Source organism: Salvia miltiorrhiza, chromosome 6, assembly GCF_028751815.1.
Source record: "Salvia miltiorrhiza cultivar Shanhuang (shh) chromosome 6, IMPLAD_Smil_shh, whole genome shotgun sequence".
NCBI classification, from domain to species: domain Eukaryota; kingdom Viridiplantae; phylum Streptophyta; class Magnoliopsida; order Lamiales; family Lamiaceae; genus Salvia; species Salvia miltiorrhiza.
In genome coordinates this window covers 41346363-41373568 of record NC_080392.1, presented here as the reverse complement: position 1 = coordinate 41373568, position 27206 = coordinate 41346363, and the positions used below count along the sequence as shown (strand labels likewise).

Here is a 27206-nt window from a genome sequence, read left to right as displayed (position 1 = left end):
GCGGGTCGACCCGGCCGCATGGGATGCGGGCGCCCGCACCCAAGTCTAACTCCATTACAAATGTCTCATTCTTTTTTAGACAACATATTCTCTCTTTATACCTAATATTTAAACAATTTCACCAATTAACTTTATCTACTAATTACACATTTCTTAATCTTTGTGCCTAAAAGTTATGAGACATTTGTAATAGGACGGAGGGAGCATCAATTTGCATAAGCTATTCATGAATATACTAGCCGTTGTTCATAATGAAAATTGAAAAATATAGGGACAATATGTTCTTAGTTCTCACGATAAAAATGGTTTTTATTATATATACATAAATATATAAATATATATATTTACAGCAATAAATTCACAAACATATATTGTATCCAAAAATTTCTCTCAGACGACACTAACCATTATTTACGTTATTCAGTAAAAAAAAAATTGAATCACTTAGCTAAACTACAATTTGTGTTATGTGATTACAACGAGATAAACAAATCATCTGTGCTGTTTCCTCAATATACAGTTGGAAATTTAGGGATTGAAAAGAAGGAGAAGAAGAAGAAGAGGGAAACCAAAAAAGAAAAAAATACAGTCAGTTGTTTCTTGTGTCCGAGTAATCAATCCATCCTTCTTCACAAACAATGCCCGATCTTAGAAGATCTCTGCTGCATTCCTCCGACGACACTCTCAATAGTTCATGCCGTCAGCCAAAAAAATATATCTCTCTTCCTTTTCTTGTTTTCCCCATCTTGGAAACTACTCGGAGAGGAGAGAAAATCCCGTAGTGTGAAATTTCAATCTGTAAAAAAAAAGAAAAAAAAAGTGAGATCTAGAAATGGTTGAATCCAGCGAAGCATCAGTCAATCTCTATACCTTTGTGGAAACGTGATCTACGAAGAGCAAGTCGAGGTTGATCATTCTGCGCAGACACCAGATTGTTAAAATTAGTAAAGGAAATTCCGATTGAATTAGTAAAGGAATTCCGATTGGATCTCACCTCGGAGAATTCCGGCATGTCATACATTTCAGCGGAGTCGAAGGAGCCGGGGCGGTTGAGATGCGATCTGTCTCTGCGCGCGGCCTTATCGGCGGCGGGTTGGGCGTCGGGCTCGTCGATCGCGTACTCCGCGTGCAGGATGGGCGACGGGTCGAGCGATTTCTGCGACCTCGACGCGTTGCCGTTGTGAAGCCTAGTGAAGACGTCGAGCTGCTTCTGCCTCTTGGCCCACACGAACCCGGCCGACGCCGGCATCTGCACGGGCACCGACTTCGTGCTCGTCAGCGAGTCCTGCGTCGTGTTGGAGGCTGCCGACACGTCCGACCTCGTGTCGAACGACTGCTTCGACGAGGCGCGCGGCGCCATCATCCCGCTTCTCGTCTTCCTCCCGTTGCTGTTGTTGTTGATGTTGATGTTGTTGTTGTTCCTGCGGCTTACTTGCGGCCTCACCTCCTCCTCCTCCATCTCCTCGTCAGCTGGAACCACTTTGCAGAATTCACTTGATTCCTGCAGAGACTTGCGCACTCTCCTTGAGTTTCTTGAAGCTGCTTCTGGCTTTGCTGAGTATCCCTTCATCCTGAAAATCAATCACGATGTTAAATATTGAATAAATTGATCATAATTAACAAACCCGATTAATCACCTTCTCTCGTCTTCTCTGGCCTTGGCATCCATCTCCTTGTTGGGAGGGTATTTCGGCATGCTCGACGGATCGCACGCGTACGGCCTCGTGCTGAAATACTGCACTCGTACAAGAGCTTATAAGATGTCAAAGTGTTAAGAAGAAGTTACTTTTTAGAGAACTTATTTTAGTAACTTATTTTGTCAAACACTTTAAAGTAGCTTATATTACCTCAGAGTCGAGAGCAGAAGCAGCAGTCCCGCGCTTGGCAGGCTGTATGGCGAGCAGGGACTCGATGAGGTCGACAGCGGACTTGGGCAGCTCGCTGCACCTCTCCCAAAGCGTGCTGTCGTAGGGCTGCTGGGGCTTGAACATGGTCGCGAGAGGCAGCCGCGACGTCCTCCAGTACTCATCCGGCGGCGTCCCGCAAAGCCTGAAGATCTTGTGCAGTTGCTCCACCTCAGTCCTGCCCTTGAGAATGGGCCTCCCCATAAAAAGCTCGGCAAAGACGCAGCCCACGCTCCACAGGTCCACCTCGCCCCCGTAGTTGGTGGAGCCGAGGAGGAGCTCCGGCGGGCGGTACCAGAGAGTCACGACGCGGCTGGTGAGCGGCTCGCGGCTCTTGGGGCGGGTGAAGTAAGCGAGGCCGAAGTCGGCGATCTTCAACACGCCTTGGTTGTTCACCAAGATGTTGGAGGACTTGATGTCTCGATGCATGACTCCGCGCGAGTGGCAGTGATCCAGCCCGCTCAACAGCTGCCGCATGTAGCATTTTATCTGCGACTCTGTGAATGAGACGTCGGGGCACGACAGCAGCCCAGCGAGATCGTGCTCCATGTACTCGAATACGAGGTAAATTGTGCACGACAATCTCGAGGTAATAATCCCCTCCAATTTCATCACGTTTGGATGATCCAGCATTCGCAGGATCATGATTTCGCGCGCCATGAACCTCACGCTCTCGGCTTGAAAGTTGTCGAAGCGGACCTTCTTCACCGCCACGATCTTGTTCGTTTTCAGATCACGCGCGCGGTACACGTTGCTGTACGTGCCTTGCCCAATCTACACCAATTTCGCAGCAATTCAATTCGAGTTTTGAGTAAATCAAAGCAAGAAATTGATTACCTTATCCAATCTCTCGTACGCATCCGCCTTGAGAGGGACCCATCCGTCGATGGCGTCGGCGGCGACGGCGGTGAGCCACGAGGGCCAGCCGGCGGCGACGAGCTCGCTTTCCGAGAGCCTGCCGTATTGGAGAACAGGCTTCGTCTGAGACGCCCCTCTCTTCAACTCCGAGGTATCCTCGCGATGATGATCGCGATCGCGTTTCTTCCTCTCCGAATCCCTGGCGCCCTCCTCCTCCGCCACCACCACCACCACGGCCTCCGGCTCCTCCTTTACGTTGTGGAGGGGCGGCTGCTGGGAGGAGCGGCGACGCGACCGTTGACGGCGGCTGCCGCCGATGCAGGAGGTGGAGCAGACATCGTCATACGGCGGCGAATCGCACCTGATCTTCTTGGAGCTGACGCACCCCATCGCCCCACGAAACGACGGCGGAAAAATGCGAAGCGATGCGGCGAGAGCTGACCCGACCCAGATGGGGAAATGGGTCGAATACCGGAGGGGCGGGATAACCGATCACCCCTATAGTAGTTCAGAGAGCAGGCGGGCTTAAAAAGGAGAGAGGAGAGAGAGGGAGAGAGGGTCAAAGATTTTCTTGTCATTTTGTTGCGAGGAATGCGGAGGAGACACACATCTGCAGCTCGTGGGTCCAATCATCACATTGCTATTTTCGGATACGCTGAAAATGGATGTCGGATTTCCGACAGGAATGTGACCGTTGTTAAATTCAATTTCGGTTGGGAGACTCTTACCGCTCAACGACTCTCAAAACGGAAAATCAATCAATTTCTAGTATTCATTTCACTATTAATTAATGAATTGAAGAATATACCGATACAGCGTCACCATATGTTTTTGACTCATTTTATATGCTGCATCTATTTGAGATAGGTTGAAAAGAACTACTCCCTCCGTCCGCCAAAAGTATGGCACTTTGGCTGGACACGGAGATTAATAAAATTGGTGATGATGTTGATGTAGTGGAGAAAGGGTCCCACCACTTTTTGAGATGTGTGGTTGAGATTGAATTTGAGGTGGGTTTTTTGTAAATAAAGAGTGTTTGTAAGGATAAAATATAAAGTTGGATGGTGGGACCATGGCTTAAAAAGGAAAGTGGAATACTTTTTGCGGACGCCAAATATAGTAATTGTGCCATACTTTTGGCGGACGGAGGGAGTATTTTCTTTGAATAAATTCGTGGTCTATTCGATAAAAAAGTTTTCTAAATTACACAACTTTATGTCACGTGAATAGCAAAAATCACACAATGTTCCAATTTAATTTGTTTCATGCACTAGTCATTAGTCAACTCCCACTACACAATTATTTGGCAAAGTTGGCAAACTTTGGAGACACAAGAATAACTTGTGTGAGAATGTGTATTTGTGCGTCAATGATCCCACTAAATTTCGAATTAAGTATTGTCACATCCATCCCCCATTTACTCTATTTATATACTCACATCCAATGTGTTCTTATTTCTATTTTGTGACGTCCCACGAGAATATGGATTTGCCACCCTTTAATATTAACTCACCATTAATTTCTTATTTTTTACTTTTATTTTATAATAAAGTGAATCACTTTTTTCATTCTCAATGCACTCATCTAACATTTTATTAAAACTCGTGTTACCAAAAGTAATACACACTCTTGTAGAGCGAATGGAGTATTTTCTAAGCGAAGCTATGTGTAGAAGTTAGTTTTTATGATTTTTTGTTATTAAAAATGGGTATTATTAAGTATTAATACTATAATATACTCCCCCGTCCACCAGAAGATATCCTAATTTGTCATTTGATATGTCCACAAAAAAATGGCCTAATATATTTTTAGTAATAATTTATTGGTCTCTTACTAATTTGTGGGCCTTTTATCCACTCACTAACTTAATTAACTTTTTTTCATTTCTCCACTCAATAAATAAACAAGGGTTAAGGTACAAATTCACCCCTGAAGTGGACACCCCTAGAGCATATCACTCATCATTCTCGACTTTGGCCCAAATACACACCCAGAGTTCATAAAAAAAAGGTGCATTTAAACTCAACGAGTTAACGTCATTATCTCTCCATTAACTTTTTTTTTTTTTAATTTAAATTATGGATTTCGCCCCTTAAAACTTTTTCGGCCAACCTTCGCCGGAACCCCGGCCTTCACCGGCATAAAAACAACTCTTAGTTGCAGCTTCGGTCTCAAACTCCTCCAACTTTACCTCCCATCGTGACCGCTCCACCGGCACCAGTGCCAATGAGCTCACTCCCAGTGCTGGCACCGACAGCTTTTCCCCTCTATTGTGTCATCGTCGTCGTCTCCCGAGTAAATTAAATTGTGCATTTTGCCATTGCGGGGAGCGCCGGAGTAGAAGGACACGCCGGAGAATTTTCTGTTGTCACTGAGGATGATGTGGGTGGGGAAACCGCGGTCGATTGTGCCGGCATCGACTGTGGTGAGCCACGGCGCGAGGTTTGTCACCGACATCCTGTTGGGGCTGTTGTTGCCAGCTGAGGAGGAGATGAAAATCCCCCTCGAAACGGCGCTGTATGCACCAATTGCGATGGGATCGAGGAAGCAAGGGGGAGGAGATCCTCTCTCTGCCGCCGATTGGGATCGAAATCACGTCGACGCCACTTAGAAATTAAAAAAAAAAATTAAGTTAACTTGCGCTGTTATCCCCCTCCCCCCCCCCCCCCAAATTCTCGACCTTGGCCCAAATACACCCCCCAGAGTCCATAAAAAGGGTGCATTTAAACCCAGCAAGTTAACGGTCGTTTCTTGCCGTTAACTTGCTCGGTTTAAATGCACATTTTTTATGGACTATGGGGGTGTATTTGGACCAAGGTCGAGAATGGGGGGGAGGGTATACGCTATAGGGGTGTCTAGTTTAGGGGTGAACTTGTACTTTAACCCAATAAACAATACAATTTTTCTTAAAATTCGTGTCACACTCCCTTAAAATATTTTTTTCATGGACGGAGGGAGTAAGGTCCATAATTATCATATTGGTGACAATAAATCATGTTTTTATGTAATAAATATACATAGGGCACAGTTGCATATGAGATTTAATGTTTGTGTTAATCCTTTTAAATAACTATTTTAGTTAACAAAAAGTTAATAATACCTACAAGAATAAAAATATATTTATTCTTTTCTAGTAATGATACAATTTTACCTCTTTATAAAATTAGTACACCCTCACGTGCATGGTATATTTTACTATTATTCTTAAACTTTTAAATTATGTAAAAATGTCAACAAAAAAAGTATATTAATTTAAATATTAGTATTTGATTTAAAATAGTGTATATATTATTATATTTCATGAGTATCATAATAATAATAATAATAATAATAATAATAATAATAATAATAATAATAATAATAATAATAATAATAATAATAATAATAATAATAATAATAATAATAATAATAATATAGATTGTAAAGCAAATAATTGAAGTCAATCTCATTTTAAGAAAATAACATTAAATCATCAATATGACAAACTTAATAGCAGTCATTTAATATAATAATTTTGAGCTCTTAAAATTTCAAACTATATTATTATTAAAAGTTTATATTTAAATAGCTCAAAATTAATTAAAAATTCAAAAAATAATATACTCTCCCTGTCCCAATTCAATAGGCTATGTTGCCTTATTTTGATGTCCTATTTCAATAAACTATTTTCTAAAATAGAAAGTCAATGTATAACAAATATTTTCACATGACTCATTATTTGCAATATATGTCATTGTACCACACATATAATTATATCTTCTTTAATTATCTATTGTACTTTTTGGACAAATATATCATCAAAAAAGTCTCTCATATTTTATTATAAATTATTTGTTTCTTAACATCCGTGTCCAAGTCCTGTGGCCTATTGAATTTGGACGAATGTAGTATAAATATGTTTATATATATATATATATATATATATATATATATATGTGTGTGTGTGTGTGTGTGTGTGTGTTCAACATTAGATATAAATGAGATAGAACAAAAAATAATTTTGACATTTTAAACGTTCATAATTTATTCGTTTTAGATTCATTTTTCGTAATTTTTGCATCAAATTAATGATCTTCTCGTAATCTTTAATTTATCATCCATGTTGAATACTTTTTCATGAATCGAATTTAACGATTTAAAAAAATAAATAGAAAAAAGAAGAAAGAGAAAAAATTGGTGGGAAAAATTAAGGGAAGGTAAAAAATTTGGAGGTAAAAAATTAAGAGAAGTTTGTGTTTGCTTTGAGGTATAAGGAAGGGATAAACTATATTTACCACCTTAGACCTCGTTTGTTTTGATGTATGAAAAAATTCGAGCAGGTCGTATAATTTTTCGGGCAGCTCCTTATCGCTTGGGAAATAGATAGTTTTATACCTAAGAAATGAAAAATATAAGGAGTGGAAAAATATATCCTTCAAACCAAATAAGATATAAAAAACATGATCTCCACTTTAAGTGATAAATTCATACCTCATTATATTATCCCTCCATTTAGAGGGATAAAAAGCAAACACACCCTTATAGTATTACTATATATAGATTAATGCATAGGAATTGTTGAGAATTTTTGAAAAATATGAACATTTATTGATTAGGTATATATATAATTAATATAGGGGCGCGCTCCAGTGAGACCCCATAATTTTCGTGAAACACTAGGACAATGAATAAGACATATAATACTAATGAACAAAACGTATATCTAATGAACAAGATGTATATACTGATGAAAAATAAAATTTAAAAAATTCGTAATGAATAAGACATATATACTGATGAACAGGGCCGTATATACTGATGAACAATGCAGTATATGCTGATGAATAACAAAATTTAAAATATTCTGTTCCCTCCAAGATTCGAACCCTGCGAAAAAAAATCACCCTCCAGATACAATATCAGCCATAGGATTGATAAAATAAACGCATCAGATCGTGCCCTAGATCTCACTAAAATTAGGGGGTCTCATTGGAGCGGCCCCCTATATATATATATATATATATATATATATATATATATATATATATATATATATATAGGGGAAGGCTAAAATAAGAACGCTTCTTAAAATATAAATTAGGAACCATTTTCAGCCCTTAGATCATCAAGATGTACGGTTGATTCATCATCTTGTTGGATAAATTCATGGTCCTGAGTTCGAATCCCATAGGTAGCAAAAAATTATTTTTTGCAATTCATACCTTTATACAGTTTATTCATGCGTGTTATAAATAAAATTCATGCATTTTTGTTGGTTCGTAATTCTTAAAATAAGGGTGGTTTATTGAATAACCGCCCCCTATATATATATATATATATATATATATATATATATATTTGCATTGGATACTTGTTTTTTGACGAAAAATATATTATAAAAGATAATTTTTCTTAATATATTTTCTCCATCCATGAAAAAGAGTCATATTTATCTTTTTTTTGTCCACAAAAAAAAATTATTTTACTTTTTAAACCATCACATCAAACCGACTCTCTTCTATTTAACTATAAATTGTACTTTTATGTTATTTCTAACAAATAATATACTTTTATTCTATTTTTTAGTACTAAAACTACTCCTATAAATTGTATATTTACTCTATTTACAATAATTTTAATAATTTTATTAAAATTTAGATTCTTCCTTTTTTCGGAAGGAGGGCATACTAGATAGATAGATAAAAAAAAATATTTAAATTAAAAGTTAAAAATGGAAGCATCCTTGCCTTGGGCTCATGAATTTTACAGCTACTCCAAAGTCACGTCTCTTGAAAACAGACGACTCTTGAGCTTCTTTTTTTTGGCACCCAAATCAAGTCTCCCCAACTTCTATATCCGGAGAAATCACTCATTCTTCTCGCTCAGTTCCTCGTCTTTCTCGAAGGGTTTCACTCTTCCTTGCCGAGAATGGCTTCCAATCATGTTAAGGGAACTTCTCTTTCCCCGAAAGCCAAGTCGATTTCAAAGAAGAGGAAGAGAAAAGGTCATGGCACTGTTAAACCACCTCCCGAGGACTCTGTTATCGAGGCTCGTATGGTGAAGGAGTTAGAAAGCCAACTTGCTTTTTGGACAGATCTTATTGCTCGAATAATCAAGGCACTTCTTTATGAGCTTCGCCACTCTCATACTGCTTGTGATGGAATGGATGCTCAACCTTCTGCTACAAAAGCTGATGATGGTGTTGATGTTGGATCACTTGTCATTTCTTTGACCTAGCTGCTGCTGTTTCTTTTTTGGCTGTTTATTTTATGTTTTTGGTTAGCCATATTGTTGGAATGTACTACTTATATAAGATCTTGCTATTTGGTAGTGCTTCTGTTAGTTCTTGAATTGCTTTAAGGGGGAGTTCCACTTCTGCCTTAACTTTTGGTGTTTAAACTCATTTGGTTTTGGATTGGTATTTGCTGATGTTTATTCATGCGTTGAGCAGTATTGTTTTCAGCGTTGGGAGATTGTTAGAAGCTTATGTTCCTAAAAGAGGGCTTTACTATTTTGAGATGTCTACAAAAATTAGTCTCTTTTTATTTTTGAAAATTATTAATCGTATGGTGGGCCATATTTTCCACCCACAATACAATAACTATTTTTATTAAAATCCGCTCCATCCCATAATATGACTATTTTTTATGGACGGAATGAGTATTAAATTTCTCAAAAATGTAACATATGAAGAAAAAAAATCACCATTTCTCATTCCTTTTTATCCATTCATTTTTGTTGTAATAATATTATCATCCTGTTGCTCAAAAAAAAAATATTATCATCCTGTTATTTAGGAATGGTAGAGTTTGAAAACTACACCTCTCTATTTTGTGATACAATAATGACATTTGAATACCAGGTGTACTGAACACCTGGTAAAAAACTTATTTTTTTAGTGGATAGAGAGTGGACCGGTTTTAGGGGTTTATTATTTTTACTATTTTATCCCTTGATTTTTTCTATGTATATATATCTGAAATTAGTCTCTCTCCCTTGATTTTTTTCGTCCATTTTCTTTCCCTTTTTTTCGGCTAATTTGTTTCCAATTTTCACAAAATCTTCCGTTTTGTTTCCTTATTTTTCGAAGACTTTGTTTCCTTATTTTTATGTTTTTATTTCAGAAAATTTTATAAATTATATAATTCGAATATATTTTTTTTTCGGTTTTGTTTTTTATTTATTTGTTTTTAAATTTTATTATTGATTTGTTACCAATAATTTAGTGTTTCTTGCTATAATAATTCTAGATTTGTTTCCAGCTATTTTTTTTTCTTAATTAATATTATTTATTTTTTTCCCGAAAATTATTACTCCTAAATTTTGTGTTTATTTGTTTTTTATTAAATTGTTTCAACTAATTTTGTGTTTCTCCTTAAAATAATACTAGATTTGTTTTCGGATATTATTTTAAAAATTTTTCAAAAATTAGATTTTTTTTATAAGATAAAAATAAATAATATTAAATTATGTTATTATTTCGGATATTTATATTGCTAATTTTTTTTATTTGTTTCCACTAATTTGTGTATTCCGCTAAAACTAATCTTAAATTTGTTTCCACTAATTTAGAGATTCTAATTCTGCTATAATTAATCCTAGATTTGTTTCCACTAATTTAATGGGGCATTGGTCGAAAAAATAAATAACATATACTTGGATTAAGTGTATTATAATAATGCAGTAAACGCGATATAATAATAGGAAATAAATTTTAATTAATTAATAGAAATAAATTAGTGAAGGTTGGAAAAAAATGTGAACACGATGTGATTTTGGTTGGAAAACTATATACATTTTAGACAATGTATTATAATATAGTATTAAACACGATATAATAATAACAAATAATTATACTCAATGAAATAGAGTTGAATTAATTAATTGAAATAAATTAGTGAATTTGAAAAAAAATAAAATTTAAAACTATATTACATATACTTTATTTTAATATATTATAATAAAGTATTGTAATCGATATGATGATAACAAATTGAACCACGATCGTGTGAGTAACGAAGTCGAAATAGTTATACTCAATTAAAAAAAATTAATTAATTAGTTGAAATTATATAACAATATACTTGAAGACCATATATTATAATATAATATTAAAGTTGAAATAATTAAACTCAACATTCATCAAATTTAATTATATAATTGAAATATTATTAAAGTTGGAATAAAAAATAAAGTATAGTCAATCGTATGCAAAGATTTTTATTGGAATCTATATTAACATATAGTTGAATACAATAAATTATAATATAGTATTACACGAGATAAAATAATAAGAAATAATTATAGTAAATGAAATTTAGTTGTATTAATTAATTGAAATAAATTAGTGAATTTGAAAAAATAAAAATAAAAATAAAAATGAATCATACGGTAGTATTTTGGTCGGAGAACTATATAACAAATATTTGAAGACAGTGTATTATAATAACGATATAATAATAATTTTTCGCAATGTAATAACTATATACAATGTAATAAAGTTGAATAATATAATTGAAATAAAGTTTTGAATTTTTTAAAAATAAAGTATACGCAATGAAATAAAGTTTAAAGAATTAGTCATTTTGAAAGAAAAGAAAAAATAGGGAGGTTGCGCGGTAAACTTTATAACATACACTTGAAGACAAAGAGCTGAAAAAGAAATAAAGTTTATAGTATTGTAATTGATACAATAACAAGAAAATTGACTACCATAGTGACAGTGTGAATAGAAAAGTCCAAATAGTTAATCTCAAAGAATCATATACTTGAATTATAATTTAGTATGAAACGCGATATAATAATAATGAATAATTATACTCAATGTAATAAAGTTGAATTAATTAATTGAAATAAATTAGTTAATTTGGAAATTAAAAATTAAACAAAATCAACCATGAATCATAAAAAAATAAGCTTATATGTCTTGCTTAATCGTAAAAAAAAAAAAAAAAAAAAAATGAACTACGATTGTGTGAGTAGCGAAGTCAAAATAATTAAACTCAATGCAAACAAGTTTAATTGATAGTTGAAATTAATTAGTGAATTTGTAATAAAAAAGAATGAATCATATGATGGGATTTTGCTCGAAAAAAGTATATATAACATATACTTTATTAAAAGCGATAAAATAATAAGAAAATGAAATACTATAGGGTGAGTAATGAGAAAAAATTAAATAAGATGAATCATATGCAGGGATTTTGATCGCAAAACCTATATAGCATATTCTTTATTTGAATATAATATAAGCAAGTATTGTAATTGATGTGGTAATAGCAAAATGAACCACAATTGTCTGAGTAACGAAGTCGAAATAATTAAACTCAACATTCATCAAGTTTAATTATATAATTGAAATAATAAAAAATTATATTATTAATTAAACCCGATATAATAATAAGAAATAATTAAAACTCAATGAAATGAAGTTGAATTAATTAAATGAAATAATTTAGTGACTTTGAAATAAAAATTAATATTCATGAATCATGCGATGGAATTTTGCTCGGAGAACTACTATAGTGTGTCTAATGAACTCGTATAACTATACTCAATGTAATCAAGTTGCATAATATAATTGAAATAAATTAGTGTGAATAGCAAAGTAGAAATACAATTACTCAGTGATTCATACGTAGGGAAATCGCGTGAAAAAACTGTATAACATATATATTTTTTGAATGTGTTACATTTTTTTGTGGAGAATGAGAATATCTAAATTAGTGAAAACAAATCTATGATTATTTTTAGAAGAATCACCAAATATATTGGAAACAATATATTGAGTATATTTATCAACGGATAATTAGTGGAAACAAATAAAAATAACAAAATTTTAGCAATATAAATATCCGAAATAATGACATAATTTAATATTAGATAAAATTTTAATTTTATCTTATAAAAAAATCTAATTTTCAAAAAATTATAAAATAATATCCGAAAACAAATCTAGTACTTATTTTTTTAAGGAGAAACACAAAATCAGTTGAAACAAATTAATAAAAAACAAATAAACACAAAATTTAGGAGTAATAATTTTTGAAAAATAAATAAATAATATTAATTTAGAAAAAAATATTCGAAAACAAATCTAGAATTATTATAACAAGAAACACTAAATTATTGGTAACAAATCAATAATAAAATTTAAAAACAAATAAATCAATAACAAAACCGAAAAAAAAAATATTCGAATTATATAATTTATAAAATTTTCTGAAATAAAAACATAAAAATAAGGAAACAAAGTCTTCAAAAATTAAGGAAACAAAATGGAAGATTTTGTGAAAATTAGAAACAAATTAGCCGGAAAAAAAAAGGAAAGAAAATGGACGAAAAATAAGGAAAGAGAATGGACGAAAAAATCAAGGGAGAGAGACTAATTTCAGATATATATATATATACATGGAAAAAATCAAGGGATAAAACAGTAAAACCAATAAACTCCTAAAACTGGCCCACTCTCTACTCACCAAAAAAATCGATTTTTTACCAGGTGTTCAGTACACCCGGTGTCCGTTTATCACTACTCTTTGTGATAATATTATTCTCATGTTATTTAAGGATGGTAGAGTTTGAACTCTACACCTCTCTATTTATATAGGTCTTCATCGAACATAATCGCATGGAAGCTCTTGTCCCATAATTTAGTGTGTTCACCCATATTTCACTCTTAATCTCTCTATTTTATTACTATTATTTTTTCTTTAATTTTATTTTATTATGTTTTAATATAAAACAAATATAATTAACAATGTTCACTCATCCAATTAAAATTTATAATTATTTAAATTAATAATGAATTATTTGGATTAATTAATTTAAAGTTATAAATAATAACTAAAGATCATTATATAATAATGTTTTTTCATGACAAACAATTATTAAATAAATCGATTAAGAGTGGGACACTCTCAAACACACTAAATTGTGAAACAAATGGTTCCATCAGAAACATAAGAGGCCTTTTCAGTTTTCAATATTGGGATCTAAAACTTTCTAAAAAGAATCACTTATTCAAGATCTCGAAAAACCATCACAGACTCTCAATTTATTTGGGGGGGAAAGGTAAAGAGAAAACAAAAGGGCTTCCTTCAAATGGAACTTCAGGGGAAAATACCATCCAATATTAATCTGACATAGAACAAGAAAAAATAAATAAATAAATAAAAATTTACATCCCATAGCACAGTAGGCTATGGTTCAATACAACATGTTACAGAGATGAGGGGACTGGAACATTTCTAGACATTATTGTCATTAAAAATCAATGTTCTAGTCATAAACTAGCAGATACCTTCACAAAGGCTGGTGTTCTCAGGTACCGGTGGCGGCTCGTTACTCGTCGAGCTTGACTATGGTAGGTATCTGTCCATGGTTCACAAAATCAATCTTGTTCAACCTCACACAACAGAGGACCTTCTCAGGTAGCTCTTCTGGCTTCTGTGCCTGTTTGTTAGAGATGAGATTAAATCCGATCTCCAGCTTTCAACGATTACAACATCCCCAGTTTTTCTTTAAAATCGTTTCCAATTTGCAAATAGCATAAAATAAGTGGTGATTTTTCGTGCAATTAATCATTAGAAAGAAACTTCACAAGTATTGATAGCTGCATTCATCAAGAAAGCATCAGTTGCACGTGGAAGATTTTTGGGTACCTGAATTGTTAGCCCGAGATCCAATATTCCGGTAGCTAGCCGCTCCCTGAATGCTTCGAGTCCCTTTCTTGCTATGTAACTGAAGCGATGAATGTCCAGATCAATTTCAAAATAATTGGGTCCCTGTATAAATGAGGCAATCACAATAAGAATCAACATCATGTTATGAGGGGAAAAAAAAATGTAATCTTTCACAATTTTCGAGTGGGAAGATCTAGTCCATTGCGGTTTGATCCTTGGAAATATGTCACACCTGATAAAACTCGTGCTGAGGACGGGAGAGAACTGGTTTCTCGTTGTAGGCATTGAGAAGTTTTTTCTCGGTAGAACCTCCGACGAGATCTTCTGGATTAACCACCCCAACCATAATTTTTAGCCTTTCTCTGAAAGGAACAGTTGAGTCTTTAGCAAACCCTTTAATCTTTTCCATATCATCCTCCACCAATCTCTGCAGAATAAAGATTTCTGTATGAACAAAACTATTGTGCGCTAACAAGAGAACAACGCAATAATTGCTACCACATATCCATCGATACCTCTCACATTTTTGAAGGCATGCATCAAGGAATTGAATTGTTACCTTTATGCAGTCTTGAAATTGGGGCGAGATTTCTTTCTCAAAATTCTCGGAAAGCTTGAAATACATTACGAGGCTCAAGCCCTCCCCGTCGCTATCACCAAGAAACATAGGTGCAGGATAAGTGGGCAGCTGCCACAAGATAAATAAACGGGACGAGCCATTATCAGATGAAAGCATAGTTATTAGATTAGATGTTGCATTGTAGCACCATATATCAAAGAATTACCTGAATGTTGACAATTAGCAGGGCTGGGACTTTCCCGTCTGCTTTTAGGGAAGGCAGATCGAGGTGTTGGGCGATGTGACTGATCTTTCTTTGAGAAGCAAATAAATCTACGCCAATTGGAGTGTAAGGAGAGACATTTGGTGCGGTGGCTTTCTTCTTATCTCTGCGATTATAAGTTGTTAGGTAAAGAGCAACCCTACAGCAGAATGCATGTAATTAAGAACTGGAGAACTTTTTGGACATACTTAAAGTAATTTTCTCCACGTAGCTTAAAGGTCGAGGGCGCTATCTTAGACCAAGTTCCAGGAGTTCGCTTCTCATCAGAACAACACGGAATCATTAATCCAGCTCTGGGACGATAAAGATACTTCGATGAACCTGAATTTGTCTATGTTATTTCAAACTCGGGATAATATATACTCTATAGTGCAATTTTGTAATATGTAAGAAGCACAACACTGACAAGATACTCACAGACTTCATTCATTTCTTCCCCGTCTAAAGATTTTCTCTTGAACGAGAGCCGAATAACAGCTGATTTCTTCCTATGAGATTGAGGTCCTGAATTCAATGAGCTGTTGATCTTCTCATTAAAACTCACTGAAGGAACCAGACGGGGTAAGACAGACTTCAATAACTTCTCGGGGATATTATCCTCGTGATCATTTTTATCATCTCTCACTCCGCTAAAACTCACACAGGATCGATCCATGTTCTTTTTCCTCTTGCTATTGGACTCGTCACTTTTTGCTGGAGGTTCTTTCCCTTGGGTAATTACTAACGAGGAACCATTTGGCTCCTTGACTCCATCTTTAGTCACAAATGACTCACGGTATTCTTTGACGTTATTCTTGCTGTCCACATAGTAAGATGAAGTATCATGCTGCAGCACTTGTCCATTCGAAATGTTAGGAAAGAAATCTACAAGACAAGAACTAGAAGAAGTCAAAATAAGTTGCAGCTCATTTCAGAGTTTGCTCGAAAAGGCATAATTTGTTTAAACACGGCATCGTAATAGATCAAAAGCATCAAAATGCAGCCACCTAAGTTCCTATGATTCATTAAATTTGTATTATGAGACTATGTATATTGGGACTTCATTTGTTAGAGAATCAAATAAAATGTAAATTAAATTAACCACAGGAATATCTAGGAAGTTCAGCAAATAGTTTATTTTCACGAAAAAAAGAAAGAAAGGAAATAGTAGAGAAATTTATGCTCTTTACCTCCATGGACACTGTTGAACTCATCATCCGAGTCAGAATCCAGAATGCTGAGAGTGTCAAACCATGCTTCTTCTTGACAAATTCCTGTGAACACAACATAATTTAAGATTTTTCAGCTGATAGTGCATAGCTAATGAAATAAATTGTATGAGTTTTCTTTGCCGATATTTCATCACCCAGCACATAGCAACAGAGTCATTTAACAATACAAGAAGGTCAAAGACCATGAACCATGAGAATTTAACAAAGCTTTAAAGCTCAATCCTCTTTCGTTGACAAAAAACATTCAAGAAACATGGAGCAAAATGAAGAACACTTCAAATATTGTCGATGCACAATGTGTGTTTGCGTGTTTCTGGGAAATGTAGTAATGGAACTTCAGGGTCCTAATAGGGTGATTTCTCCCTCGCATAGCCTATGAGTTATGATTCACGGTACTCTGCTCTTTTCATGAAAAGTCCGAGTCTCAAGCTAGATAATATATACCATTAGCATCAATTTGACTATGATGCCACTGCAACTGAGTGAGATGGAATGTGGAACTGGAGACCTCGGATCTTCTGCAGGTGGTAGTCGTTTGAAACTCACCTACTGAAAAATCCGAAACGCGAGCTCCGGAATCACTGTTTCTTTTTCTGCTTCCATCTGTAATAGAAGCTGAACGGTGCTTCCTTGAGAAACCACGGCGCTTTCTCTTCAACTTAACGGTTTTCAAATGTTTACGCGAGGTAGCTGCTGACGATACACAAGCACCCATTGTGATTACTCAGTCTCTAAATCTCTGCAACAACATAGAAGATGTGATAAGGAACTTGATATTGCACAACACCAAGTAGCATAGTCCCAAAATTTGATAGCAATCAAAGGTCAGTCGAGCCACAGAGAAATTTATAAACAGGTTTAGGAGTTTACAGCTAAAAAATTCATACACAAACGGGCACATTCATACTATCAATACTGGAAAAAAAATGAAACAAGATGAGGTTCATTAAAAGTGAGAACTTTCCCACTAATTCTCTTTATCTATTTAGCTTTATCTCTAGAAAATATATTATATTTACAATGTTCTTGCTCATAAAGGGCATAGCTTACCATAATTTTCTAAGAATGCTCCTGCATTTGCAACTAGCAACGCTCGTTTCTTAATGGTGTGATAAACAAGAATCCTGCTAAAATCTTTTCAACTCAAAGATTCAGAAATGAATGTTCCACCTCTACTTAGGACCTACCAAGACATCAAAGAGTTATAATCAGCAAGAGGTCAATTCTAAGACACTAAAAGCGACCCGGTCGGAGATTTTAAATTTTACATCTATTTTAAAAGGGGGAAAACAAAAGTGAAGCAGCTCCATGTGATCACATAAAACAAAACTTAGAAAAGCAAAAGTGAAACAACATATGCTGGGATCATGACCTAAAAGAACTTTTCAAATGACCTTTATTTTCAGTGTGTTGTGAAAGTGCTGATTAAAGATTTTGGGAGAGAATGAGGAGAAAAAGACCTTGGAATGTAATACGAATGCATCGACAAATGTACCATTCCACAGAAAACAAGAGAGAGAGAGAGAAGCAGGTGTGAAGGTGAGGCTTAGGGTTGGATGCAATAGACACAAAGACAAGAAAACTAGTTGTCATTATCAACAGCATATAAAAACAAGACCCACATAAAACTGGTACACCAATGAACTCAAAGGTGAAGACAAAATCCGCATTCCATTTCAGACAAGAGACAGCATATATCAGATAATATCATACCAAAGCAAAAGCATAAAAACCCATCCAAGAAAAAGCTGTAATATCGCAACTGATGATGCATATTCTCCTCATCTCACCCAAATCAAAAAAACAATTATCAATAATCAAGAAAAACCAAAACTTTCCCATTAATAATAATAAAAAAAAAAAGGGGGGGGGGGGGGGGGGGGGGAAGGCAGCAGCTCGCAGGGAAGTTCTCGGAAAATGCAGCTAAATATATCAATTTAAAAAAGAAAACAAAAACCCCATTTCTCAAAAGAAAACACGATGAGAAAGAAGAAGAAGAGGTGCATTGCACGCACACGGGAGAAAGGGACCTGGGAGAAAAAACGCTTCTTCTCTGTTGGGAGATGTGGGGCCGACGGTGTCGGATGCGATTTTCATACCAGACCCTTTTGTAGCTTCCTTTTCCCAACACCGATCCTTGTTTATGCTACCCTTTTCCTGTTCTTGGCCATGGATTTCTTGTTTCACGCTGCAGAATATACAGAGAGAGAGAGAGGGAGACGATATCTACGTGGAGTTTTAATTGTTGCGTTGTGCCATTTTTTCCTCGGTATTATGTTATGGCTGGTGGGGTTAAATTTTTATTACTACAACATCAACATACATACATTAAACAAAGATAAACCCATAATAAATTGTCCTTTTCTTTTATTGCGATGAAACACGATTCGACTTTAAATGGCCTTAATAGCTCTCCCTACACAAATTAAAATTTGCGTCCAAACGTATTCAAATACATGAATCTGACTCTTGATGGTCCCACTATCATCTTCCTTCTTTTAAACATCACATAATATCTCGACGTCTATGTTAGTTTGGTTTCAGAAGAAAAGAAAAAAAATGTATGTTAGTTTAATGATAATACGATTAATGTTTAATGCTAAAAATCTTAAATTTGAATTTATTAGTACTATTATGTATAATTTTTAAAATTATTTATTCTTTCATAAAAATACAAAAATACTCTCCTCGTCTCATTGATAATAACTCACTTTTCTTTTTCATCTGTCCAATTGAAGATGTCATATTCTAAAAAAGGAAACCATCTTCTTCTCTCACAAAAAATTATGGGCTCCACCACTTTCTAGTACTTTTATCCTTTAATCGTCTTTCTTTTTAATAATTGTGACAAAAAGTGTGTGTGTGTTGGCCAAACGGTAAGGGTACCTAAATCCAAAGGTTTTGGGTTCGAGTCCCCTGTAAAGCGACTTTTAAATTTTTTTATTTAATACTGTTTCCAGCTCGACTTGTTAGATATTTGTATACATCATGTTCGAGTTTAAACTCGTTAAAAACTTAAGAAAAAATTGATAAATGTTCAAACTATAATTTTCATTTTAATTAATATGTTACTCAAACTCAAATTCAACTCATTTATAACTCCAAATAAATATTTTACAAGTCGAGTATCAAATAGCTATGTTCATTAACAACTTTATTTGTGGTTTGGACCCAACCCACTCGCATTGTAGGTTGCTGCGAACTCAAACTTTGTGAAAACAAAATAAGGAACTCATTTGATTATTATAGAAACTAAAAACGTTCCCAACTTCGTTTTGTTCAATTCTTTTTTCTTGGAGTTTATTACAATTGTTTGTTTATTGACGAGCTTACACGTGACATGGGGTGTATTTTCACTAAAGTAGCAACCAATATGATACTTTCAATTGCGTGTAGTTTCATTTTCTATCACTTCCGGATAGCGCCAGAGACTGGCTTTGCCCCTAGTCAATGCCCATTTTTACTTCTTATTTTTTTGCAAAAGAATACGGGAGAAAGACACAAGTAACCAAAATGAGATAGTTTGTGACTTATATAACCACCACTTATAAAAGATGACTTTAGGGGTCAAAAGTCATTGAAAATACATTGTTACCCTTACTAATTGGTGAATAAAAATAAAGAGAAAATAAATTTATTTCACCCACCAACCTCTTCTCATTCTCTCTCTCTTCTTCATTCTCATTCTCTCTCTCTTTCTCTATTAATGAACTCAAAGCTTGCATATCTTCTTCTTCCTTCATTCTTTGATTTTCGCAGGTTGTCTTGGACCGTACAGCTGAATTTAATGTGATAGTAAATGTTAATCTAAGGTAGGTTAGTGAAGAAATGGATGAAAAGTGGGTGTAGGGGTTCTTCTTCCTCATTCTTTTCTTTCTTTTGGGTGAAAACCCACGAAAATTTGCTGTAAAAAAATCGTGATTTTTTTTATCTGAAAATACTTGGGTTGGGCGAAATTCTTTGGGCATTCTGATTGTATTTAGGTTTGTATGTTAAATTCATAACAAATGTATCAATTGTATGTTTTATTTTCTGATTTTTGTGAGAATATTGCAGTACACAGTAGTCTCTGCGTAAATGACACAGTTAAGACTATATTGATATCAAAATCATGATTTGTTGTTTTGTAATGATAAAATTTAGTTTTTTCACGTCTAGGACTACATTGAGTGTGAAAAATATAAAATAAATGCTTGATTTTGAGGACACAGCTGGGAGATAAGAAGGTGTTCTTAGCTACACTGTTGAGCTCAATTGTGCATGGGTGTTTGTGTTGACTGTGTTGTATTTGTAAATGACATTTATTGTTTTGTAATGATAAAATTTAGTTTTTTCACGTCTAAGACCACATTAAGTGTGAAAAATATAAAATAAAAATAAATGTTTAATTTTGAGGACACAGTTGGGAGATATGAATGTGTTCTTAGCTACACAGTTAGGGATGTCAATCGGACCAACCCACTCGGTTTCGGGCCAACCCATTCGGTTTCGGGTTAATTTCGGTTCGGGCTAGTCGGTTTTTTTATTTTTCGGGCTAAAATTTTTCGACCCTAACCCTAACCCACTCGGTTTCGGGCTAGCCCGTTCGGGCCCATAAATTTATGATTTTTTTATATGTATAATTTTTTATATGGATAATCATATTATTGTAATAAAAATATGTCGTGCTTTTTAAATCAAAATATTTCGCCTTATTTTAGATACACAAATTAGTGTTATTTTAATGTAAATTTACATACTAATTTAACTTTGTTTCTGATAAAAATTGTATATAGATATAACATTAATTACTATCTTTCCTTGACTTTTATATCATAAATATTTATTATTAATCGTTAGAAAAAATCAAAACATATTATACAATCATCAAGATGTTATTATCAAATTAAAAAGTAAAGTATTAAAGTTTCGAAATCAATTATTAAGAAAGTGTTCGGTTAATCGGGCCAATCCACTCGGTTTTCGGGCCAACCCTATCGGGCTCGGGCTATTTTCGGTTCGGGCCATTCGGGCTAAATTTTTTTTGGGCTAAAAATTTTCAGCCCTAACCCACCTTTTTTATCGGTCTATTCGGGTCGACCCGTCGGTTTCGGGCTTTTTTGACATCCCTATACACAGTTGTGTTTTACAATGACAAATACAACATAAACACCCGTGGACAATTGAGCTCAACTGTGTAATTATAAATACAGTTGTAAAACATCAACTATGTACAAAGTCAATCAACCGTGTAAATAATATGCACAATTGACTATAATAATCAAATTCATTAATTAATTAAATAATTATTATTGAATTTATTCAATATTTAATTATACAATTATACAGTTGTATAATTAAATGTTGTGGACAGTTAAACTATATACACAGTTGACATATTATTTATAAATTAAAATTTTAATTATTTCTTATTAAAAATTAATTAATATTTAATTTTGGTAATTTAGCTAGTTAATTAATTTACTAATTAATCATACTACTTAATTTTTTATTTTGCGCACAGTTGACTATAATACATACACAATTGATTCTATTTGTACACGTTTGATCAAAATCAACCGTGTAAATAATTAGCTTAATTATTTCTTTTAAAATTAATTAATATTTAATTTTATTAATTTATCTAGTTAATTAAATTACTAATTAATCATGTTATTTATTAATGAATTTCAAGCGCATAAAAATCATAATTATTACGTGATTATATGTACAAAGTTGACTAATTTGTACACGATTAATTTTAATTGTTGTGCACAGTTGAAAATTGTATGCACAATCCAGTTTTCTATACACAATCAACTATCAACAATTGAACACATTTACTAATTTATATGCACTTCTTTTAGACTACATATTGTGCCCCGGATAACTGTATATGCATTCGACTGTGTACTGTCATTGTGCATTGTCATTGTGTACCGTAGAACTATTCATTTTGGCCGATTTGAGGGTGTTTGGGCAATGTAAATTAAGAAATTGAACATTTTAAGTTCATTTCAATGGTTAACAAATCAAATTGAATACTTGTTTTTAATGAAACACGTGTAAATTACTAAGATGCTATTATATGCGCAATAACATATACACTTACTACACTTAAGTTACATGTGATATATGTTCAATATGTTTGAGCGAGTGATGGATATGAACATAATTAACTTATTTTATTGAATATAATGTTTACTAATACATTTGAATACTTAATTTCACTTAATTGCATCTCAATTATTAAAATATGCCCTGTTTAAAGGGTAGTTAGCCCACAACTGTGCATGCATTCGACTGTGTACTGTTATTGTGTACTGTCATTGTGCACCGTAAAACTATTCATTTTGACCGATTTGAGGGTGTTTGGACAATGGAAATTAAGAAATTGAACCTCCTAAGTTCATTTCAATGGTTAACAAATCAAATTGGATATTTGTTTTTAATGAAACACGTGTAAATTACTAAGATGCTATTATATGCACAATAACACATACATTTACTACACTTAAGTTACATGTGATATATGTTCAATATGTTTGAGCGAGTGATGAATATGAACACAATTAACTCATTTTATTGAATATAAAGTTTACTAATACATTTGAATACTCAATTTCACTTAATTGTGTCTCAATTACTAAAATATGCCCCGTTTAAAGGGTAGTTAGCCCACAATTGTGTATGCATTCGACTGTGTACTGTTACTGTGCATTGTCATTGTGCACCGTAAAACTATTCATTTTGACTGATTTGAGGGTGTTTGGACAATGAAAATTAAGAAATTGAACCTGCTAAGTTCATTTCAATGGTTAACAAATCAAATTGGATACTTGTTTTTAATGAAACACGTGTAAATTACCAAGATGCTATTATATGCACAATAACATATACACTTAAGTTACATGTGATATATGTTCAATATGTTTGAGCGAGTGATGAATATGAACACAATTAACTCATTTTATTGAATATAATGTTTACTAATACATTTGAATACTTAATTTCACTTAATTGCATCTCAATTACTAAAATATGTCCCATTTAAAGAGTAGTTAGCCCACAACTGTGTATGCATTCGACTGTGTACTGTTATTGTGCATTGTCATTGTGCACCGTAAAACTATTTCTTTTGACCGATTTGAGGGTGTTTGGACAATGGAAATTAAGAAATTGAACCTGCTAAGTTCATTTCAATGGTTAACAAATCAAATTGGATACTTGTTTTAATGAAACACGTGTAAATTACTAAGATATTATTATATGCACACTTATTAAATTGCGATTTTATTAAAGAAGAAAAAAAAGAAAAAACCTAAACCCTTGAAAGCACAAGAAAGCAGACTAAGGGGCGAGCCTCGTTAAAACCTCTATAAGGAAAACCCAAAGGGAAAAACCTTATAGAGGGAAAAAGAGTACTCGTCTAAAGCAAAGCAAGCAAAGGGAAAAGAGCGGGAAGGGACCGCTTCCAGAACTCCGGCCTGACCATCGTCCTGAAGCAGACCCGGCTCGTTTCCCTAACAGAAAAAAGCAAAAAACAAAAACTCCAAAAAACAGAGACCCAAAAGGCCAAGCAAAACGGCCAGTACAAGAACAAAAGCAGCGGCAAAACAAACCTAAAGGCAGCTCCACCATCATCAACGAAGGAAACGGCAGAAACAGAGACCAAACCAAGGGTCTTGCCTGAAGACTCCTGTCGCTGGCAAAGGCATTGCCACGACGCAACCAACGGAACCCGACTCCATATGACCCATTTTATTATTATATGCACACTAACATATACACTTATTAGACTTAAGTTACATGTGATATATGTTTAATATGTTTGAGCGAGTGATGGATATGAACACAATTAACTCAATTTATTAAATATAATGTTTACTTATACATTTGAATACTTAATTTCACTTATTGCTTTATAATTTGTTGGTTAACTTGCTTATTTTTCAACATATTTGTTATAGAAAATAAATACACAGTTGATATAATAAGTGCACAATTGATATAGAAAGTGCACAATTGATAAAATTCAAATAAGTGCACAATTGATAAAATTCAAATAGTGCACAATTAATATAATAAGTGCACAAATGAAGAATTTGTACACAAAGAATGGGTGAAACGCCAAAGTCACAGAGTTGACGGGTCTTTCCATTGAAGAAGCAATGGGGAAATCCTTGGTTCATGATCTTGTCCACAAAGAATCAGAAGAAGTTGCTGAGAAGCTTTTGTTTAATACTCTAAGATGTGGCACTCTTCTGTCTAAAAGAAGTGCATATAAATTAGTAAATGTGTTCAATTGTTGATTATGTATAGAAAACTGGACTGTGCATACAATTTTCAACTGTGCATAACAATTAAAATCAACCGTGTACAATTAGTCAACTTTGTACATATATATAATCACGTAATAATTATGATTTTTATGCGCTTGAAATTCATTAATAAATAACGTGCTTAATTAGTAATTTAATTAACTAGATAAATTAATAAAATTAAATATTAATTAATTTTAATAAGAAATAATTAAGCTAATTATTTACACAGTTAATTTTGATCAAACGCGTACAAATAGAATCAACTATGCACGTATTATAGTCAATGGTGCGCAAAATAAAAATTAAGTAGTATTATTAATTAGTAAATTAATTAACTAGATAAATTAACAAAGTTAAATATTAATTAATTTTTAATAAGAAATAATTAAAATTTTAATTCATAAATAATATGTCAACTATGTATATAGTTCAACTGTGCACAACATTTAATTATGCAATTGTATAATTGTATAATTAAATAATAATTAATTAATTAGATTATTATACAACTGTGTACGTATTATGGTCAACTGTGTATATTATATATTATTTAATTTAATTAATATTGTATATTATTTAGACATTTGATTGACTTTGTACGTAGTTGATGTTTTACAACTGTGTCGTTGTGGATGCAACTGTGTTTCTAACTACACAGTTGAGCTCAATTGTGCATGTGTGTTTATGTTGACTGTGTCATTGTAAAACATAACTGTGTAGCTAAGAACACCTTCATATCTCTCAGCTGTGTCCTCAAAATCAAGCATTTATTTTTATTTAATATTTTTCACACTTAATGTGGTCTTAGACGTGAAAAAACTAAATTTTATCATTAGAAAACAATAAATGACATTTACAAATACAACACAATCAACATAAACACTCATGCACAATTGAGCTCAACTGTGTAGCTAAGAACACCTTCATATCTCCCAGCTGTGTCCTCAAAATCAAGCATTTATTTTATATTTTTCATACTCAATGTGGTCTTAGACGTGAAAAAATTAAATTTTATCATTACAAAACAACAAATCATGATTTTGATATCAATATAGTCTTAATTGTGTCATTTACGCAGAGGCTACTGTGTACTGCAATATTCTCACAAAAATCAGAAAATAAAATATGCAATTGATACATTTGCTATGAATTTAACATACAAACCTAAATACAATCAGAATGCCCAAAGAATTTCGTCCAACCCAAGTGTTTTCAGATAAAAAAAACACGAATTTTTTACAGCAAATTTTCGTGGGTTTCCACCCAAAAAAAAGAAAAGAATGAGGAAGAAGAACCCTACACCCACTTTTCATCCATTTCTTTACCAACCTACCTTAGATTAACATTTACTATCACATTAAATTCAGCTGTACGGTCCAAGACAACTTGCGAAAATCAAAGAATGAAGAAAGAAGAAAATATGCAAGCTTTGAGTTCATTAATGGAGAAAGAGAGAGAGAATGAGAAGAGCTTGGTGGGTGAAATAAATTTATTTTCTCTTTATTTTTATTCACCAATTAGTAAGGGTAGCAATGTACTTTCAATGACTTTTGACCCCTAAAGTCATCTTTTATAAATGGTGGCTATATAAGTCACAAACTATCTCATTTTGACTAAGGAAGAGAATTCTCCCAAAGAATATTCCCCCTTGTATGAAGGCTCGAAAGTGCTTTCATCTTTATGTGAAGAGACATATCAACTCATTTAATTTATATTTTAGAATTGCTCTACATATGTTTTGACATTTTTAGTTTTATTTTCTAATGATACCATATTTTCTTCTTTTAAAAGGCCTTACAGATATTAGATTCGAGTTATTATTAAATAATAATAATAATAATAATAATAATAATAATAATAATAATAATAATAATAATAATAATAATAATAATAATAATAATAATAATAATAATCTGTAGATTGCAAACCAAATTATATTAATTTTTCACGATATTTTTGTGTTTTGGGTTTTGATTATGGAGTGGTACTAACACAGACATCACACAATGCAAGGACTGGACAAGCATAGAAGTTTGTAGAGAAAGAAGATATGTACTAATTTCTGAAAAAAGCAAAATGTGTGTGTTTGTGAATATATATACTCGTTTCCATCTTCCACCAAGCAAAAAGGAAACAGTTGAAGTAGTAGAAATGGAAGCAGATGAAGAAGAAGGGGAGTTGTGTGCAGAGAAGTGGAAAACTCCCACTCCCATTTATTCAGACCAAAATCCCAAAATCTGGACATCCAAACAAAGAGACATAATTCCGGTGCTGGTTGCAGATACATTCTATGATAAAGTGCTGAGACATGCCACAGATGGCATTGATATACCAGCTTTGCTCAATATCCCTCCTAAACCTACAGCTGCCCAATCTAAACGCTTATGTAGCCAACGTGATTTCGTTCGCAAATTAGCGCTTATGC

General features: G+C 33.5%; 2 protein-coding genes across 21 annotated transcripts; both read right to left on the bottom strand.

Moving 5' to 3' along the window:
- Window positions 1-355: 355 nt before the first annotated feature.
- On the bottom strand, window positions 356-3363 carry LOC130989603 (protein IMPAIRED IN BABA-INDUCED STERILITY 1-like). Its single transcript, XM_057913616.1, has 6 exons — window positions 2742-3363; window positions 1848-2678; window positions 1638-1735; window positions 995-1571; window positions 871-916; window positions 356-796 (listed from the first exon to the last, which is right to left on the bottom strand). Exons 1-6 carry the CDS (start codon window positions 3150-3152, stop codon window positions 792-794), a joined length of 1968 nt encoding a protein of 655 aa, XP_057769599.1. The 5' UTR covers window positions 3153-3363; the 3' UTR covers window positions 356-791.
- Window positions 3364-13815: 10452 nt separating this feature from the next.
- Window positions 13816-18896, bottom strand: LOC130989601 (uncharacterized). Of its 20 annotated transcripts, none has more exons than XM_057913602.1 (12): window positions 18509-18840; window positions 17529-17661; window positions 16923-17217; window positions 16437-16520; window positions 15685-16131; window positions 15456-15588; window positions 15211-15373; window positions 14985-15113; window positions 14658-14852; window positions 14405-14527; window positions 14044-14195; window positions 13816-13880 (listed from the first exon to the last, which is right to left on the bottom strand). In XM_057913602.1, exons 3-11 carry the CDS (start codon window positions 17191-17193, stop codon window positions 14085-14087), a joined length of 1656 nt encoding a protein of 551 aa, XP_057769585.1. In that variant the 5' UTR covers window positions 17194-17217; window positions 17529-17661; window positions 18509-18840; the 3' UTR covers window positions 13816-13880; window positions 14044-14084. The 20 variants fall into 20 exon arrangements, with proteins under 20 accessions (XP_057769585.1, XP_057769592.1, XP_057769582.1 ...); XM_057913609.1 differs by having other exon boundaries at window positions 17025-17217; window positions 18509-18836; XM_057913599.1 differs by lacking the exon at window positions 17529-17661.
- Window positions 18897-27206: the final 8310 nt, after the last annotated feature.